Source organism: Pogona vitticeps, chromosome 1, assembly GCF_051106095.1.
Source record: "Pogona vitticeps strain Pit_001003342236 chromosome 1, PviZW2.1, whole genome shotgun sequence".
In the NCBI taxonomy this organism is placed as follows: Eukaryota; Metazoa; Chordata; class Lepidosauria; order Squamata; family Agamidae; genus Pogona; species Pogona vitticeps.
The window spans coordinates 165645159-165664511 of NC_135783.1; the positions used below are offsets into that span (position 1 = coordinate 165645159).

General features: G+C 38.7%; 1 protein-coding gene and 1 long non-coding RNA gene across 4 annotated transcripts in view; one reads left to right on the forward strand and one right to left on the reverse strand.

Moving 5' to 3' along the window:
* Nucleotides 1-17109, forward strand: part of CD2AP (CD2 associated protein) — a 155593-nt gene extending 138484 nt beyond the window's left edge. For all 3 annotated transcript variants that reach the window (XM_073004553.2, XM_073004551.2, XM_073004547.2), the window contains one exon: nucleotides 13580-17109. In XM_073004553.2, coding sequence (XP_072860654.2) covers nucleotides 13580-13621 — 42 coding nt within the window. In that variant the 3' untranslated portion in view covers nucleotides 13622-17109. The remainder of the gene's footprint in view (nucleotides 1-13579) is intronic.
* Nucleotides 2-12449, reverse strand: LOC144583716 (uncharacterized). The gene is made up of 2 exons (XR_013537636.1): nucleotides 8669-12449; nucleotides 2-6330 (listed from the first exon to the last, which is right to left on the reverse strand). It is a non-coding gene; the product is annotated as an uncharacterized LOC144583716 (long non-coding RNA).
* Nucleotides 17110-19353: the final 2244 nt, after the last annotated feature.

A 19353-nucleotide genomic window follows, 5' to 3' on the forward strand; every position in this document is an offset into this window, starting at 1 on the left:
ATTTGTTTTTTGTCATACATGTTCTTGGCTTATTGACAGACATATTTTTATCTAGTAAATTGCTAGTTCTTTCATTGTAACACTATGTTTGTAAGCCCTATCCGACCCTATCAAATCCTGTTAGTTACATCTTTAACCCTGTCAGTCCTATCTGATTATTAAATATTTTAGTTGCTGTCACTTATAGACCCTATCACCATCTGTGTCTGCTACATGTTTGTTCCTGTCTGACGGACTTCTGACACCTGCCTTAAATAGTTGTATGGATGATTCCAGACACATTCTGATTTGTCAGAATGTTAAGTTATACATATACAATATCCTGGTCTTTTCTAGCAAACACATTTAAATGTACAGATACACATATGCATACTGTGTTGTGTAATTAATTATATATACCAGCATTAACCTTCTCAACACAGAATGCACCCCAAAATTCTCATTTTAATTCATAGACTTTGAAAACAGTCTTTGGAAAGTGGTTTCATTGAAATGTCTGCTGTCTTTTTAGTAGTGGACAATAAACTATTTTAATTGTACTTTTTTCTGTTAGGTCATAACTCAAATATACAAATGTAACCCACCAACTGAGAATATAAATTCATCAACATGTTTTCATCTTAATTTATATCATGTGTCCCATCTCTTTCTGAAAATATAATAGTTCTTGTGTTGGGATATAACCTTTATGTTTTGTAAATATATTCTATATGAGGGTTGCAGATCCCATTAAAACTATTTTCTTTCAATAATCTTTTTCTAACTTTCAATTCACAAGTTAATTTATCATTAATATCTATATTCCACATCTCATTATACCATTCTTCCAACATCAATTATTTTTCCAGTTCCTTGCAAAATCAGTCTAGCTGCTGTTAACATAATAACAGTTTATTGGATTTCCCCCCTACCTAATTGACAGTTTCCAAATGTATTTAACAATTCTAACATTGGACATCTTTGTATATCTGTCCTTATAATTTATTTAATCTCATTAAATATAATCATGCATTCCATCTGTCTCTTCACATGCCCACCACTTACGATAATATGCTCCTCTTTCTTTTTTACATCTCCAACGTATAGGTGATAGCTCTTTATTCAATGAATTCATTTTCATTGGTGTTAAATACCATCTCCATATTACTCTATAACTTTACCCTAACTGATGTATTTTTCATTGTACATTTTCCCCAGATCCTTTTCCATACTTCTTCACTGATTTCTTTATTTAAATCTCCTTGCCATATCTCTTTCAAAGTTATTGTTTTATTTTCATTCTCTATTAACATCTTACATATTACGCTTAATATCCCTTTCTTTTAATATCATCAGCCATCTCTTTCCTCTTTTCAATAAATTCTTCAAATGTAGTCATCCCTCTACACTTTCCTTCCTTATTTTCTCCATTCCTTGGTCCCATTATCTAACTGTCATATTCAAGTAATTCCTTTTCCTCCTAGTATATCTTTTATTCTCTCTATATTATACATCTTCTTATTCCATTCTTTAATTTTTACAACTTTCTGTTCTAACAAAATCTTATTTAATTTCTTCTTCAGATTATCTGGAAAACTGTAATTCCACCACATGTGTCTGTGGGGAAATATTTAGATTCAATTTTCTCTTATACTTATTCCAACATTGCAATTTAAGATTTAAAAATGGGTTATCTATTTTTGTATGTTATTTTCCTTCTTTTTTATTTTTTACAAAATTAGAACTAAAATACAAATTCAGTAGTAACTGCACACAATATACATTGGTTGTTGTGGTTTTTTCGGGCTCTTTGGCTGTGTTCTGAAGGTTGTTCTTCCTAACGTATCGGTAGTCTCTGTGGCCGGCATCTTTAGAGGACAGGAGTAGCACTCTGTGCTCTGGTACAGTTTGTTTGTGAGTTGAGTATTTATAGCTGTTGGATCAGCTTTGTCCTTTTCAGGAGATGGTGATCACGCATCTCCTGAAAAGGACAAAACTGATCCAACAACTATAAATACTCAACTCCCAAACAAACTGCACGAGAGCACAGAGTGCTACTCCTGTCCTCTGAAGATGCCGGCCACAGAGACTGACAAAACGTTAGGAAGAACAACCTTCAGAACACAGCCAAAGAGCCCGAAAAAACCACAACAACCATTAGATCCCAGCTGCGAAAACCTTTGCAAATGCAATATACATTGAACTTTCCACACCCATGCCACTTTCACCCTTGGGACTTAGGTGACTAGTAATTTCAATTTATGTTCCTTTTCACCCCATACCTCTCCAAAAATACATTGATTCTTTTGCTGGCATATAGCCTTTCCCTTTCAAAAAGACATGCTCCAAGTAGGAATTCCATATATCTCTGAAATCATTAGACTTTATCATTCCTCTTCTTATTTTCATTTCACATGTTAAATTATCATTAATTGCTAAGATCCACATTTCTTTATACCAATGTTCAAGATTAATTTGTTTGTTGCTTTTCCAATTATTTGCAAATATTAGTCTTGCTACTGGAACCATTATAACAACTAACTCTTTCTGATCTTTTTTTAGATGATCATTCTTAATTATATTTAGGAGGGTAATAATAGGTGATATCTGAATATCATATCCAATGATTTTTCTAATTTCCTTAAAAACCAGCGCCCATTCTTAGTTTCTCATTTCACATGGCCACCACATATGCATATAGGTCCCTTTTTCCTTTTTGCATCTCCAGCATTGAGATGGTATATTTTTATTTATTATATTCAGTCTTACTGGAGTAAAGTACCATCTCCGTGCTATCTTATAACAATTTTCTTTTACCCTTATAGACATATTCTTCATTACTCTTTGTGACCATATGTTGTTCCAATCCTCTTTTTTAATCTCTTCCTCAAAGTCCTCCTGCCACTGGTTTTTCATAATCACTTGTCCGAATCTGGAATGTACTAAAATCTTATAAATTATACTAACTGTTCCCTTTCTTTTGTTTCCTTCTTCTTGATCTTGTCTTTGTTCAATAATATCCTCAAATTTTGTCAATTTTTGAATCTCTCCTTTTCTAGTCCATTCTCTTGTCCAACTTTCCATTTGGAATATATTTAACCAGGATATTCCCTCTTCTTCCCCCAAAATATCCTTTATAGTCTTTTTATCTTTAATCTTTTTCATCCAACTCTTTATTGTATTTAACCCTTTCTCTATTAATACTTAGTTAAGTTTAATTTAAAGAGTTTTGGGGAAACTCTGAACCTACACTGCTTGTTGCAAGGGCGAAATAGGTGGACTTAATAGATATATAATTACTCCAACACTCTACCATATTTGTCAGAAAGGGATTAGTTATTGTCTTAATTCCTTCTACAATGTTTTCTTCAAAAAAAGAAGCCTCCATTCTATCAAGAGTATTCTGACATTTACATTTCCCTCCATATTAGGTTTCTATTGTGTACTATAATATTTGGTATATGGCTAAGCTGATTTGCAATGTAATATTATTTAATATTAGTAGTCCAAGCCCTCCTTCTTTTTGTGGACTATACCATAGCCTTTTATTGATCCTTGTTCGCTTTTTTCAGCTCCTTCCTATCGAAATGATTTAATAAAATACATTCGGATTTCTTCCTATTCACTTTCAAACCAGTTATTTCTTCAAATAAATTTAAATGTCTTTTGATTTTCTGTGATGTATCTTTTGGGTTTTAATTATTAATAATGTATCATCAAGAGATTTATTTTATCCTCTTTGGTATCTACACCTTTAATTGAACTATTTGTTTCTAATTACTTGTGCCAGGACTTCTATTACCATTGTAAATAGAATTGGAGATAAGGGAGAGACTTGTCTCATTCCTCAGTCTAGGAATATTAATTCAGTCATACCATCGTTTATTATTTTTATAGAGTTCTGTGAATATAGTTGTATTATTTGTCTAAATTGGGTGCCAAATCCTATCTGTAAAAATCAAGATTTTTAATGCATCCCATTCAACTGAATCAATGGCTTTAAAAATGTATAGGGATACCACTCCCGCCTTACATTTTGATTATTTTGCCAGGTGCATTAGATTAAGCACCTTTCTCATTGTGTCTGACATCTGTCTACCTTGTATGAATCCATTTTGATCTTTCTTAATATGTTTCCCAATGAAATCGTTTAATCTTGCTGTCAGAATTGCCATGCATATTTTAGCATCTTTATTTATCAGTGTAATTGGCCTATAAGATTCCATATTTATAGGGTTTTCCCCCAGTTTTAAAATTAAAATTATTAATGATTCCTTCCAGGACTGGGGAATTTCTTCTCCATTTAATATACATTGCATAAATCCTTTAATTTTGGGATAAGAATTTTTTCTGAAAGTTACTCTGGGCCTAATCCATCTGTGCCAGATATCTTCCCAACCTTTAACTTGTTTATAATAACTTTTATCTCTTCCTCTTTAATTGTTCTCTCCATTGTTTCCCTATCCTCATCTGTTAATACTTTCTTAAAATTCTTTTTCATATATTCTTCAGTCTTTCCTATAGAAGAATTCATGCTTTTATAAAATTTTTGAAAAGCTTCTAGTTCTTTCATTTTATTACATCTATCCCCATTCTGGTTTTTTATAACTCCTGTATTGCTCTTACCTTTGTGGCGGGGATGCTTTAGCCAGAAGCTTCAAAGTTTTATTGCTAAATTCAAAATAATCCATATTTAAATATATTAAATCCCTCTGAACCTTTTCCATATGAATTCCTTCTAATTCCTTCCTTTCAGCTTGTAGTTACACCATTATCTTTTCTCTAGTTATTATAGCTTCTTTTTCAAACTTCTTAATATTATCTTCTAGTTCCTGAATTCTTTTCTTTTGACGAGTCTTAATAATATGTTACTCTTCTAAGTACTCTTCTAAACGAAGATAACTTCAACTTTGGATATTCTTTAATTTGTTCCTTAATTTGCTTTTTCACTTTTTCCAACTTCATTTTAACAGTTTCTTGCAAGTTCCAAGTAATATTTATCCCTAAATATCTAATAACTATTTTTAACTTACTCTCAAATTTCAATTTACTTCTTTCTTCATTATCATAATTTGCTAACATAAATTCTATTTTACTCCAGTTTACCCTTAGTCCTGTTACTTCTTCAAAGACATTTAAATGTAATCTAATCTTTTCCATAGAATTCCTTGGGTCTTCAATTGTTAATAACTTGTCATCTGCAAATAAGTTTGATTTTATCTTTATTCCCTAAATCCTTTTATTTTGGTATCTTCTCTAATTGTATTTGCTCATAATTCTAGTGTCAAGGTAAATAGTATTGGAAATAGGGGGCATCCTTATTTTGTTCCCTGGCCTAATGTTGTGTTTATTTTTGTCTGATGCATCTTTCTCTTTTACCTTTAATAAAATCAGTTTGCATTGGTATTGCAACTTCACATGCATCTTTAAGACTTAAACTATTTCACGATGCAATTATGTTTTGTTTTTGACTTAGCAAATATAAACCGTCTACATATTTTCAATTTCTATACTTAAATAGCATGTTACACTACTCAAATCTTTAATTGCTACTTCTGAACTAGCTTTTCTTACTGTGTATATATTCTCACTCATTGCTTGTAACAACTAATAAATCACCAACAAATGTAAAGATATGCACAAAATGTCCAATTTTTTACTGAAGAAACATCGATCAACATGTTGAAATTCTTCTTAAATCAGCATCCCTAATTGAACCCTATCACTGTCTGTGTCTTACTTGTTTGTACCTGTCTAACAGACTTCTAACTGACACCTGCCTTATAGAGCTGCATGGCTGACTCCAGACACATTCTGACTGGTCTTTCCTAGCAAACACATTTAAATATACAGCTATACATATCATATCATATTTTGTTTTATAATTATATTGGTTTCCTCACAAATAGATGAATGCAAGAGTAGGCAATATCTTTCTTCAAGCACTAAAATAAAAAGATCTGGTCTTGAAAAAGCTTCTGACTAACATTTGTATTGGGCTGAGACATTTCCACAGAAGTCATTCTTGCAATAATGCCGCACAGTCCACAATGCTGTGAGATTTCAGAACAGCTGACATGCACCCACAGCTGCACAGACATTTTAAAAAATAGAATGAAGAATTTTAAATTTCCTCAAAGATTGTACTCTTCTTTGTGATCTCTGTCAATAAACACTGTAGGGTTTATTCTGTGCTTGCGCAGAGGTTTCCAGAAATTTCTAGAGCTTTAGCACACATTTACCAGGACTGCCCCCTCCAGTACACATGGCGATTGCCTCAGTTCCTTTTTGCTGTCTCTGAGGTTTCATCTAGACAAGCAGAGCTCCGTTTGCCTCCTTTTCTTCTCAATTCTGCAAATACATACAAAGGGGAAGAAGAGCAGGAAAGTTGCTGCAATTAATCCTCTCTTTTCTCCCCTGCTATTTTATGGCCCCAACAGGGCCTTTCAAACAGTGTGACTCATGCCCCAATAAGACTCCCCTCTCCTACGGACACAACCCGTGCCTCTTCTGTCCTGGGAAATCCCACCAGCCTTCATCATGCCAGGCCTGCAAGAATCTCACAAAACAAGCACATAAATGTAGGCAACAGAGCTTCCAGTCCTTTCTTTGGAAGCACTCCCTTCGACCCCAACTGTCTATGATGGAAGTCACATTGATGTCTCAGTCCCATGGCACAGAAATGCCATCAGCTTTCCCAGTATCAAGGCCAGCTCAAGCTAAATCAAAATCCAAGTCAATCTCGAAGCTAAAGCCCTCGGGATTGACGTTGAATTTGGTACCAACTTCGAAACCGCCCTCTACCTCCAATCATTCTAAATCAACAAATGATTTAGTCTTCTCTCAATTCTCCCACTACTAAATCCAGTTATATCTCTTCTGACAAAGCTGCATCTCCACCCTCCATCCCAGACTAACAGATTGTCTGCCTTGACTCCTCTTCTGCAGATGACAACTCCAATCTCCCACCATCGGGACATCCATCATCCCCTTCTCAGTCGCCTGACTGGGGAAATACCTTGGGTGAGGTTACAGCAATCACCCAGTCAGTTTACTCAAGCGCCAAACATTCTGTCTCCACTTTCAAGTTGGATTCAGCATCTACTTTAGCTGATCCATTACCACCTCACAAACAGTCTTGAAAGACCCACCATACACTAGAGACCTGCCAATCCGATGCTGAGCATTCATAAGCTTCCCCAGCTAAGGGTTTCATAACATCGCATGATGCTCAGGCTCGTTAGTGCTACCCTGAGCTGGTCACTTTATATGAGCCTTCAACTGCCTATGAGCCTCGGCCTAAGCAACACCGAGAACAATCTTGCTGATCTGACAACTCAATCCTGCATTCTGTACCAAACCTAAACATCATTGGTATGCATACCACTATCCTTCCAACTCCTCGGAATTGCCCTCTCCTCCTCAGTATCATCCAAGGACTCAGCCATTCTGTGAAACATCTTCTGAGGATGATCTACCTCATCATCCCCCATTACCAAATCCAAATAAGTCTCACCGTAAGCATCCTTTTGCTACAGAGCCACACTCCATCCAACCAGCAGCAGTACCGAAGCACCCTCAGACCTCGATGTCGACCCAGTTGCATACTGCAGAGACAACTACACTTTCTCAAGTCTCTGTTCATCTTCATTTCCAGTCAATATATATTGTCAATTATATCATTTCCAGTCAATATATATTGTCAGTTATACCGCCACCTGCCCCTATCGACACTAAACATTCTTGTCCACCTAAGAGGTCCACACCACATCCATCCCCACAGACTATACCTTCAAAGTTATATGGTACTGGCAAGACCAAATACTATATCCCTTCACCTCCACTCCAAGACGAAGTGGCCCATGCCTCTACATCTCCATAATGACACTGCTCTCCACCAGCACAGTACCATTCTTTACATTCCACTCAGCTCTCTTCTGACATTTATACCTCGGACTCTTCACCACCATGCAAGTCCCCGTCCAGCGTACCCATGTCTGACTCTGATTTCGATGATTCCAATCCCGTCACCATCAGAAGACTTCTCTTATTCCCAACTCATCCTCTGTAAAGCAAAAGTCATGGACCTCGGTGTCCAACTACCAATACCAAATAAATCTTATAAGGTCCATGAAGACATCAACCAGGATCAGACACCCCCCCAATCCGTATGGGGTTCATTCTTTTTCTCCTTAAGCTGGTCAAAGGATTGTGGTAAAAACCCTCCTTGGTACCACAAATCTCAAGACACATTGAGAACTTCTATAAAACACACGGAAACAATACGACTTTCTTGTCTAAACATCCTCCACCACCCCAATTCGGTGATAGTGGATGCCACACAAAATAACCGTGAAGGCAGAAAGCTTGACATCATTGATCATAGAGTCTATTGCTTAGCTTCTTTCACTTTCCGTACTGCCAGCTATCTTGCAGCCATGGGAACCTATCATCGCTACCTCTGGAATAAAGCTCTACCAACCCTTCAGTCTGCATCTGACGAATACAAAGCTTGAGGCCTTACTTTCCATCAAGAGGCCATGGCCTTTGCCTGCCAAGAGCGAATCACAGCTTGTCATGTGATTGAAGCTGCCTCCAAACATATGGCCACAGCGATTGCACTCCACAGACATGCATGGCTTAGGTCTGCTCATATATCAAGATTCATGCCTGCGGATTGAAGACTTACCATTTGATGGTGTTGGCCTCTTTGATGACAGAATGGATGAAATCCTAGATAACCTACAGAAAATGAGAAAAATAGCACTTATAGTGCTTATAGTACACAACCTTATTTCCGCCCCAACAATGCCAGTGGCATTGTAGCTACTTTTACTAATAGTACTGTCTACTAGTCGATAGGCAAAGATACTTACCATCATCTTGGTTGTCTTTTCCGCCTAGACAAACTACGCAACAGCACCCTTGACAATCCTTGTCAGGTGCTCCAACAAGAAAACCAGAATCTTTGACTCTCCCCTCACCCATATTGGCCCACATTCCACCCTACGGTCTCTCAACACCACCCGTCTTGCAGCCCATTTTCCAGCTTGGTCCTCCATCACTACCGATTCTTGGGTACTCTCCATTGTCGCCGTGGAGTCTACGACTGAATTTTCTCTTCTCCCACCCTGAAGAACAGCAAAAATAACAACTCCATCACCTATATTGGAAGACGTTTGATCCCTACTTTTAAAAGATGCCATCGTTCCCGCTGTTCCACCAGACAGTGACCCAGGATTTTACTCCTGTTACTTCACAGTTCCCAATAGAGACAGCGGTCTTCAACCCATCCTCGACCTACTTGACCTCAACTCATACATTGCCCCAACACATTTCTGTACACTAGAATGCATACTACAGTGGTGCCTCGCATAACGAGTGCACCGTTTAACGATGAATCCGCATAGTGATCTAATTTTTTAGATCGCTAATGCGATCGCATTGCGATGTTTTAATGGGTAAAACATCGCATTGCGATGATCGGTAAGCGTTTCGCTTACCAATCTTCACATTGCGATGTTTTTTAAACAGCTGATCGGTGGTTCCAAAATGGCCGCTGGGTGCCTAAAATGGCCACTGCAAGTGTTTTCGCGCCCTGCCCTCACTTACCAAGGGCGCGAAAATGGCGGCGCTATGGAGGAACTTCGCTCAACGGTGAGTTTGGGAGCCATAGGAGCGCATTAAACGAAGTTTAATGCGTTCCTATGGCTTTTTCCGTTCCGTTTAGCGATGTTTCTGCATAGTGACGATTAATCCGGAACAGATTAACGTCGCTATGCGGGGCACCACTGTACCTTTCCTTCAGAAAGACTACTGGTTTGCTGTTATAGATTTAAGCAATGCTTTCACATAACCTTCCAATCAGATAATTGCAAATTCCCCAGATTTTCCCTTGGAGACTCTGTCTGTGAATTCAAGGCCCTCCCATTCGGCCTCTCCACTGTCCCCATGTCTTCACAAAGTGCATGGCCCAAGGAGCTGCACATCTCTGTCTACAGAGAGTCACGGTTTTTCCATACATTGATGATTGGTTGCCCCTCCTCATTCCAAGGTCCTGCATGACATAGATATCACTCTTTCCCTCCTGGTGGATCTGGACCTCAAAGTCAACATGGACAAATCCATCCTACGACCCTCCCAAACGGTGACTTACATAGGAGCAGTCCTGGATTCACGATGGGCTCATGCCTTCCTCCCACAGGAATGGGCAGCAAAGCTACACTCACTTCCAGTCTCGCACTGCTGTTACAGCCCATCAAATAACCCAATGCTTCCTTGGACTAATTGCCTTTACAGCCTTGGTCATATAAGATACCCAACTAAAAATGCAATCACTCCAGACTTGATACCTGTCTCTATTCAACCCACTCTGATCCATTCACCAAACTTCTCAAAGTCACACCAGAGCTCGCCGCTCAGTTAGTTTGATGGGATACGCCAGCCAGCCTCTTCATAGGCAGGCCCTTCATGCCCCTTCAACTTACCATTCAAGTCACTAATGATGTCAGCCCCATCAGATGGGGAGCACATTGCAGTGGCCTTCAGATACATGCTTCATGTCACATACAGAACGACAACTTCACATCAACTTTCTCAAACTTCTAGCTATCATTAAAACTTCCCGTTCTTTAGAATCCATCATTGCTGGAAGAGGCGTACAAGTCACCACAGACAATACTGCCACTTCATTCTACATCAATAAGCAAAGAGGTACCCCCACTCCCTTCTCCCTTCTCTACCTCACTGTCCAGCTATGGGAATGGTGCTACGAACATCACATCTATTCTGTAGCAGTTCACATCTCTCAGGATGACCTGGCTAAGCAAACTTCACACTCAAACACACAAGTGGACCCTCAACAACTCAGTGTTTCTCCACCTATGCAATATTCGGGGCTACCCCCACATAGACATATTTGTCGTCTCACACAATGCCTAATGCACCTGCTACTGTTCCAGAGCAGGAATCAACCCCAGGTCTCTCAGTGATGCCTTCATGATGACTTGGTTCACAAACCTCCTTTACTCTTTCCTCCAGTATCTCTTCTCCTGCGAACCATCATCAAGATCTGACACCCGTCTTTATGCCTATAAATGGACCATCTTCTCAAAATTTGCTCTACAACATAACCTATCGACTGTGCCAACAACTCTTGATGCACTCTTAGCGTTTCTCCTACATCTTTTCCATCATTACCTTTCATTGTCCATCCTCAAGGTTATTTGCCATAATCTCACATCAACCGAGAGACTGTTCTGTCATCCCACTCTCAAACAATTCCTCAAAGGTCTCACCAGCATGGACCATCACGTCCACTGTTGCCCCCGCAGTGGTCACTGCATACCGTTCTACGCTTCTCACTTTACCTCCTTTAGAACTACTAGCAACGACTGCTGAGTGACTACTCTCACTTAAAACCATATTTTTCATCACCATTACCTACCCCCGAAGGGCTCATGAACTTGCTGTGCTTCACGTAGACCCACCTTACCTCCAGTTCCAGCCTGACAAGGTCACTTGTCCAGATGTTTCATTCTTGCCAAAAGTCGTCTCTGAATTTCATATCAAGCAACTTATCATATTACCTACCTTCTTCCTGTCACCGTCCACTGATCTCGAACAGTCCTTACATTCCCTGGATGTTTGTCTGGCTCTAGCATTCTGTGTATCCAAAACCTCTTCCTTCCTCAAATCTAAAAGACTCCCCATCTACCTAACAGAGGATCCCCATCTCCTCCCAGATGGTTTCCCGTTGGATTGTGACAATCATACACCTAGCTTACAACCTTGCTCAGAAGCATAGACCATCCCAACCCACTGGACACTCCACTAGAACTGTCATTGCTTCCACATCTGCAGAGCTGCCATGTGGTCAGCCCTGTCTACCTTTGCCACTCACTACCTTGATGTAACAGCTAAGACCAATGCAGCCTTTGGCAAACTGTGTTGTCATCAGTACTTCCGTGACGTCCCTCCTCTGGTAAGTGAGATTGTTAATCACTCATTTGTGTGCATTCATAGAGACCATGAAGAAAGATAGGTTATTTACCTGTAACTCTGGTTCTTTGAGTGGTCATCTATGAATTCACACTTCCTTCCCATCCTCCCCTCTGTCACGTCTGTCTCATGCTTTGTACAGTGGTGGACTGTTCTTAGGAACTGAGGCAATCGCCAGGACCATGTACAGTGGACCCTTGACTTACAGACGGCTTGACTTACAGACTTTTTGAGTTACAGATTTCTCTGGCCGCAAAATTTAGGTTTGACTTGCAGCCTGAGAATTGACTTACAGACCAGAAAAAAACCAAAATGGAACAAAAACGGCCTGTTACGGGATTAATCGGTTTTCAATGCACTGTAGGTCAATGGAGACTTGACCTACAAACTTTTTGACTTGAGAACCGCCTTCCAATACGGATTAAGTTCTCAAGTCAAGACCCCACTGTATACTGGGGGGGGGGGCAGTCCTGGTGAACAGGTGCTAAAGCTCTAGAAATTTCCATTAACCTCTGCACAAGCACAGGATTAAACCCTATAGTGTGACTTCACAGATGATCACTTGAAGAACTAGAGTTACAGGTAAGCAATCTTTCTATTTTGTATAAATTGGCAGTGCTCTTAATAATGTCCTGATAGGCAAGAAATTTGGGTACCCAGTGTGGTGTAGTAGCTAGAGTAATGGACTAGACTAAGCGCAGTGGCAGCAAAACGTTTTGGGCTCGCATACCCAAACTGGAGGGAAAAAACCAGCAGACAGCGTACCACTGTGGCAGTGGAACCAGAAGTGGTGGTGACAGAATCAAAAGTGGCAGCGGAAGGGGGAATCCCAGGCACAGAGGTGCCTCGAGACTGCACTCTGGATCCACCACCAGCGCCAGCTGCTCTGGATCTGTCTGTCGAAGTGCTAGCACTGTGGCTACAGCCGCCTTCTGAGGTTTGGCTGCGTGCGGGGGGGGTAGCAATCTGGCAACTTATGACTTGCATGCCCACAGAAAGGGCTCTGCATGCCAGCTGTGACACGTGTGCCATAGGTTCACCATTGCTGGACTAGGGGAATTGAACTCAGGAGACTTGGGTTTGATTCCCAGTTTTGCCATGGAAATTCACTGAGGGTGTGGAACTGGTAAAACCACTCTTTAAATAATACACTTACCTTGAAAAACCTATTAGTCGCTATGAGATCTCCCTCATTCCAACTTTGAAACATAACCATGTATATTTGGATTTGGTAATTATATAAAGATAGCCAATGTAATCTCCCCAGAGAATTGTGGGTAGACCACCATTTACTGAAAGGCATAAGAGCATGTCCCTTCTCTCTCTTCTAGCAAAGGTATGTTAAAAACAATAAAAATACTTAGGCCCCTTCCTGAAGGAAGGATCAAAGTGAAATTTCTGGAAAAGAAATTCTGTATGGGGCTGTGCTTTGTCTCTTTGTGTTGGCAGGAGATGGACTGTGTAAGCATACCAGTATTTCTCAGTATTGGTTAAAATGTAGGTTGTGTACATTGTAATACTGAATCTTAGAACACATTTCAAGGACTGAAGATTCATATATTTATTGGATTGTTAATGTCTCAATGTTTGTTTTCCACAGGTGGAAATAGAAAAGCTCAAGAAAGCTGTCATAAGTGCATGAAAGAGCCATAAACTGTGGGTCCATGTTGTGCCAGGATTTCAGAGTCAAAGAAACCAATGAAGTCATGTGTTATAGTTGTCATTTTTTTTACTTCAAACCAATTAATTGTAGCATTCCATTTTTTAAAAATGAATATATGAGTCTTATATTCAGTGAGCTAAGTGAAGAAAATGGACACTTTTTTGTTTTTTGCTAATATAGGAGAGGCCTTATTTCTTACTGTGCTGGAAGGGCAAACCTTTACTTTGTTTGCTTGGAAATACTACTGAATCTGTATGTGTGTGCATATGTGTGTATCTATCTATCTATATATATATATATAAAGAGAGGAGGGTCTTAATAGATTTTTATTGAATATCTATAGTCTAATTTTAAGACACCTGTACTATAAATGAGGCAATATATATCTTGGTGAAGTAATCTGTAAAATAGTGTATAGAAAGGCACATGGTGTAACTTTGTAGTCATTACAAACACTGCTTTTCCCACCATGCTAAAAGGAATATGATGTTTGTATATTTTTTATAATTTTTTACATTCCTGTCTGCAGTTACACTGTTGTGCCTGCCTACAGTTGAGAGTATTACTAATATACTGTTTTATAGTACAGGATAATACCAAGTATGTTCTCCCTATGAAATAGATAAGTCAGCAGTCCCATGCAGGACTGCATACAATGTATCTTCAGTGGAGAAGAGTATAATTGTCATTTGCAGTGTAGGATTCATAAAAGACATCTATAGAAAAAAGCATTCCAAGATGAATGCTTAAAACCACAAGAAATCTGTATGTAAGTCTGAAATAACTTTATAAATTTAACCTTTTGTGCCTAAACATTGCAGACTTGTGGCATGGTAAACATACTCCAAGTGTTAAGTTCTCTGTGCTTCCACAAATATATCTTGCAATTTTGAAGTCTTTCAGCACAAATTACAATATTGTTAAAAATTTTAAATGAAAATGAAATGTTATATGGCAATGCTATTGACTAAATGTCTTAAAATGACCTATGTCATCCACAGTGCGGTTAGAGTATTCAGTAAATTCCAAACTGATTAATAGAAAAATACTTGACTATGCACGTACTTCAGCAGTCTCTAGAAGCAGAAATATGTAATTTGGGGGAGTGTGTGTGTATGTGTTAAAGAATGGATTTCTTTTTGTGTTGCTGGGTTTTTTCTTCTCCATGACAGAGAAAACTAAACATTTACAGTACTATGCATTGCATTTGTGTCATGACTAAAAATACAAGCTCATTTTCTCTCTTGTTCCTCCTTCAGTACTATCTTAAAACTTTATGAAAAGAGGAAATAATTTCAGACTGACTTTTAAATCATCTAAAGTCATCTGTTGCTCCCCTTTAACTAGCCAGAATATGGGTACTTTGGTTGAGCTTAAAATATATGTATCATGTTAGATGTGTAGTTATTATTATGCACAAGTAATTGTATGTGGATGACTAGAGTTCCATCTTCTCCCATCCACGTCCTGTCTCCTCCTCTGCAATTTGCTGCCCCTCCTATACACAGGTGTTTGCTGTTATTATTTTTAAAGGGGAAAAATCACTTTTAGGGTGGTTTTTTGTGGTGGTTTTTTATTTTATTTTTTAATATTTTTTATTTTTATTTGTTATTATATTATTATTTTGCTTTTTACCTCTTGACAGGTTTGGAGGGGAAACAGGACATGGAGAAAGTTTAAGCCTTCCCTATATATGCACAGTGAGCGTGTTCTTAGTCAAGCATTCCTGCGCTTACTTATGAGCACTCTCCACGCATGCATGTAAGCTGCAAGCTATGTATTTAATATAGCATGTATATAACCCACAATTTGATTTTTAAAAATTCAACTGGTTCTTCTTCACAAGTAATAGTCTTGCTGATAAATGAATTTTAAATAACTAGTTTAAAATGTGGAGATGAAAATTGGGGTGTATGAAGCTTGTTTGCTTACTGCATAACTAATGGCAAAACTCTAATGGATTAGTTGCTTAATGATTGACTTTGTTGCCAATTTATGTTTTTATCAGTTTAAATAACAACTAATGTATCTCAGATTAACTTGCTGCTAAAAAGTATAACTCCTCTGAACTAAACACTTACTAATTCATAATTATCAGTGACACATACGTTTTGACTTACTAGCCAAACCTATTAATTGTGTTTGTACCAACATCACCAGGCCATGAATCCCAAGGCATGTGTAAAAATGTTATGAAAAGGAAGTTTATTTGCCTTTGGGCTGATCAAAGAGGAGACATAGAAAATGTACCTGCTTCCTGCTTTGTAGATGTGGGGAGAGAAAGAAGAGATGACTTACATCCCACACAGTATTGTTACTACTACATGCTGCAACAACCAAATGGACAGGGAAACCACCTACTTCCTCACCCCCATGCGGTGGAAGTAGTAGGGTACTCCTTGTGTTTCTTGCAAAAGCACAGTGTAGGATAGAAGCAACTCCTGTTTTCTTCTCCATGGTCCATAGAAGAAAGAAGAGATGGTGCTGAACCTTTGCAGGAAACATCAGACTTGCTTTCATTCTGCCTTCTTATGGACCCCACCCCACCCCCCGAAAACATTCTAATGAGAAAGAAACAGCTGGTTCTAATTTGGAGCTAATCCAACTTCTCTCCCTATTTGTGAGGAAGGAAAAGTTGCTCTTTATGCAATCCTACAGGTTGGGCTTTTGAAACATGTACCATCAACAGCACTTCTTTTCTGCCTCTGAACAGGAATTCCCTTGTTCTTTGGAGAACAAGACATGGCTTCTGGGTCCCTGGTTTTGTTTTTGCAAAACTGTTTTTCCTTTCTCCCCTGGAGACATGTTATCCCACAGCAAGGCTTTTGCTGGAAGCACAGATGCTCATTAGACAGGGAGAAACACTCACCCCATAAGCAGGAAAGCATGCGAATTTACTGTTTGTAGTTGTTCCCATGCACACCACATATTATAGATTGCCTCGATACATGCTGTCTTGAATAAATGGGCAGTGAAGGAACTCTTCGCTGGCATACACTCATTGAAATTCTGTTCTGATTATGCAAAACAAGAACTGAGCTCAGTAAAAGAATACTTATTTTATATGGTTTTCACTGTGATCCAGAAAGTGTACAGCAAAATGATATTACTGATAAATTGTATGCCAGTTCTGTCTGCCTTGAAGCTTGTAGCAGATAAATAGGACAAGACAATCAATTAAATCAGAAGTGTTAATTATTAAATGGCCTTTTTTGGAGCAATAAATTACAATGTGCAATGACAATTTAATTAAAAGAAATCTGAGTATTGCTGCTATGAGTGTTTTTAGCAATAGAAGTCTGTCTAATATGTCTGTCTTTAATTAATATTATGTAATGAAAAATGGAGGAAGGAGTGAAACATTCCAAAGAGTTACAAATTTCAAGCAGTATACGTCATTGACTTGTTTACAGGTGCTGTAAAATCATCCTATCAGAACTTCACAAATAAAATTAATATGCTATTAATATGTTTGTGCATTTTTTGTCAGAGTACCTCAATTACCTTAAGTGTGCTACAGTTTGGTCTGCCAAATGACAAAGTATAGTTACACTTTTGAAAGGCCCGCATTACAATGCAAAAATAATTCAACCAGATAAACATGGGAGAGTGATACAGATGTGGTGCCAAAGTCTCTTTAAGGAGCGCTTAGCACTCGGTCAGAGAGTTCGACAGGCCACTTACCCACCACCTTTGCACTGAGGCAAGTCCCAAGACTTCGGCAGTGCATAGCGTAAGCCCCTTGAACAAGTCTTACCTTATAAGAACAGTTTACTTTTACTCAGTACTTTGCAAGTACAGACACATGGGCTTTGTGATTCCTTAGAACTCACAACAGCTCAGGTAGGACTCTTAATGATAGCTTGTTTGTGGCCCTCCCCACCTTGCTGAATTTAGCCAGACCCTGCTGTTCAAGAGACCAGTCCTTTGTAAGGATTTTTATAATTAATTTTATTAGAAAAATAGTTTCATATAATCAGTTCATGTTGCTCAAGCTTTAGCATAAAGAACATATTCAAAGATTATTACAGTTAAATAAAATAACTACTCTCCATTAAAATAAAAAAAACACTAAGCTGGGCTAGGGTAGGCTAGCCCCACCTCCTTTCTCTTTACTCACATTCTCTCTCCTTCAAGCCACATGCTCAAACCATCAAGTTCTTTTTCTCTCATCATCATCATGGATTCAAACCTCTCCCACATAACCCATCATCCATTTTCTACATTCTTTAACCCCTCCCTTCTTCTTGACACTTCATGGCTGTTAACCAATTAGCCTCAAGGGGCTGTGATGCCTTCCTCCACCCTCAATTCCCATGAAAATCCAGGTGTTTTATCTCTTTTCCAATTAACTTGGAATGTTGAGTCTTTCACAGGCCTCTTTGTCTGACCTTCAGCTTTATCTCGAACAACGCTGTACCGTTCAGAAAAACACTTTCATAGCACTTAGAAAAATACATTCCAATGTCTCTCAAATCATCTTCACACAGAACCTATCTGACTCCATCTTACATTTCTCAAACTACATATCCCATATTGCTTCAACAGATAATGTCCTTTATCACTACCGATAGCTCTTTATTTACATGGTTGTCTATGACAGTAAAATCTGAATGGCCAAAATTCCATTGCTAGTCCCAACTAGAGTAGATCTATTGAATAATGTTTTGAATAGCAAGCCAAAACCTGTGTAAATCACAATGATTCAATGGATCTGCTCTAGATGGGACTGCTGATAGGATTTGAGCCAATATAAATGAGGTTGATGTAGTGCATCAAATAGATTCAGATGGCTTTGTATATTGATGTTATAGTACTTGAGAAACTAAAGACTGTCTTTGGAGAAGTTAAAGGAGATACTATAAAATGAGCCACACACAAAAATCTGAGTTTATGTTAATATTGACTCTGAAACCAAAGCAGGAATTAGGTATCTGGAGGGATGGAGGAATCAAATGCCTTGGAGCAATTTTCTCTAAAAATATTAATGAACCAATTTAGGAATATTCATGAACAGACAAGATTCCGCCTAACACTGTAGGGGGAGAAAAGGTTAACATATATGTTTGAAACAAGGAAGTTCCCCCAACTGACAGTATTATGACAATACTGTGAAAAAAGGATGGCACTTTAAATATATCTAATGGCAGTTGTGACTACTGTAACTCACTTTTGTGATGACAGCCTAATCATCTCATTTTGGAGAACTGCACAGCTCTAAATGTAGATTTACTTTTCAAATCTTTCCAGTTAGCTTTATACGGATGTCTCTTGGGTGGAGCTTATAATTCTTGTCATAGAATAATAATTGTGTGCTTTCAAGTTGATCATAAGGTTTTCTAGATTGGGGAGGTGGGCCTTTTCGTGGTGAAGCCGGCAGCTTCCGGAAGAGCTTCCGGGAAAAGCTGGAACCGCCCAGTTTGGGAGTCCTTCAGGAATGAGGGATTGAAAGGGAGACTAGGAGAAGTCTCCCTGAAGCACGGTGAGCAGCGGAGGTGAGGGAAGCTGGGCAGCAACCTGGTGTTTCTTCCCTCTGAAGAGATCACCTTAAGCACTGGTTCTTAACCTTTGTTACTCAGATGTTTTTGGACTGCAACTCCCAGAAGCCTTCACCATCAGCTCTGCTGGCTGAGGTTTCTGGGAGCTGCAGTTCAAAAACACCTGAGTAACAAAGGTTAAGAACCACTGACCTTAAGCACAGATCAGGCGGG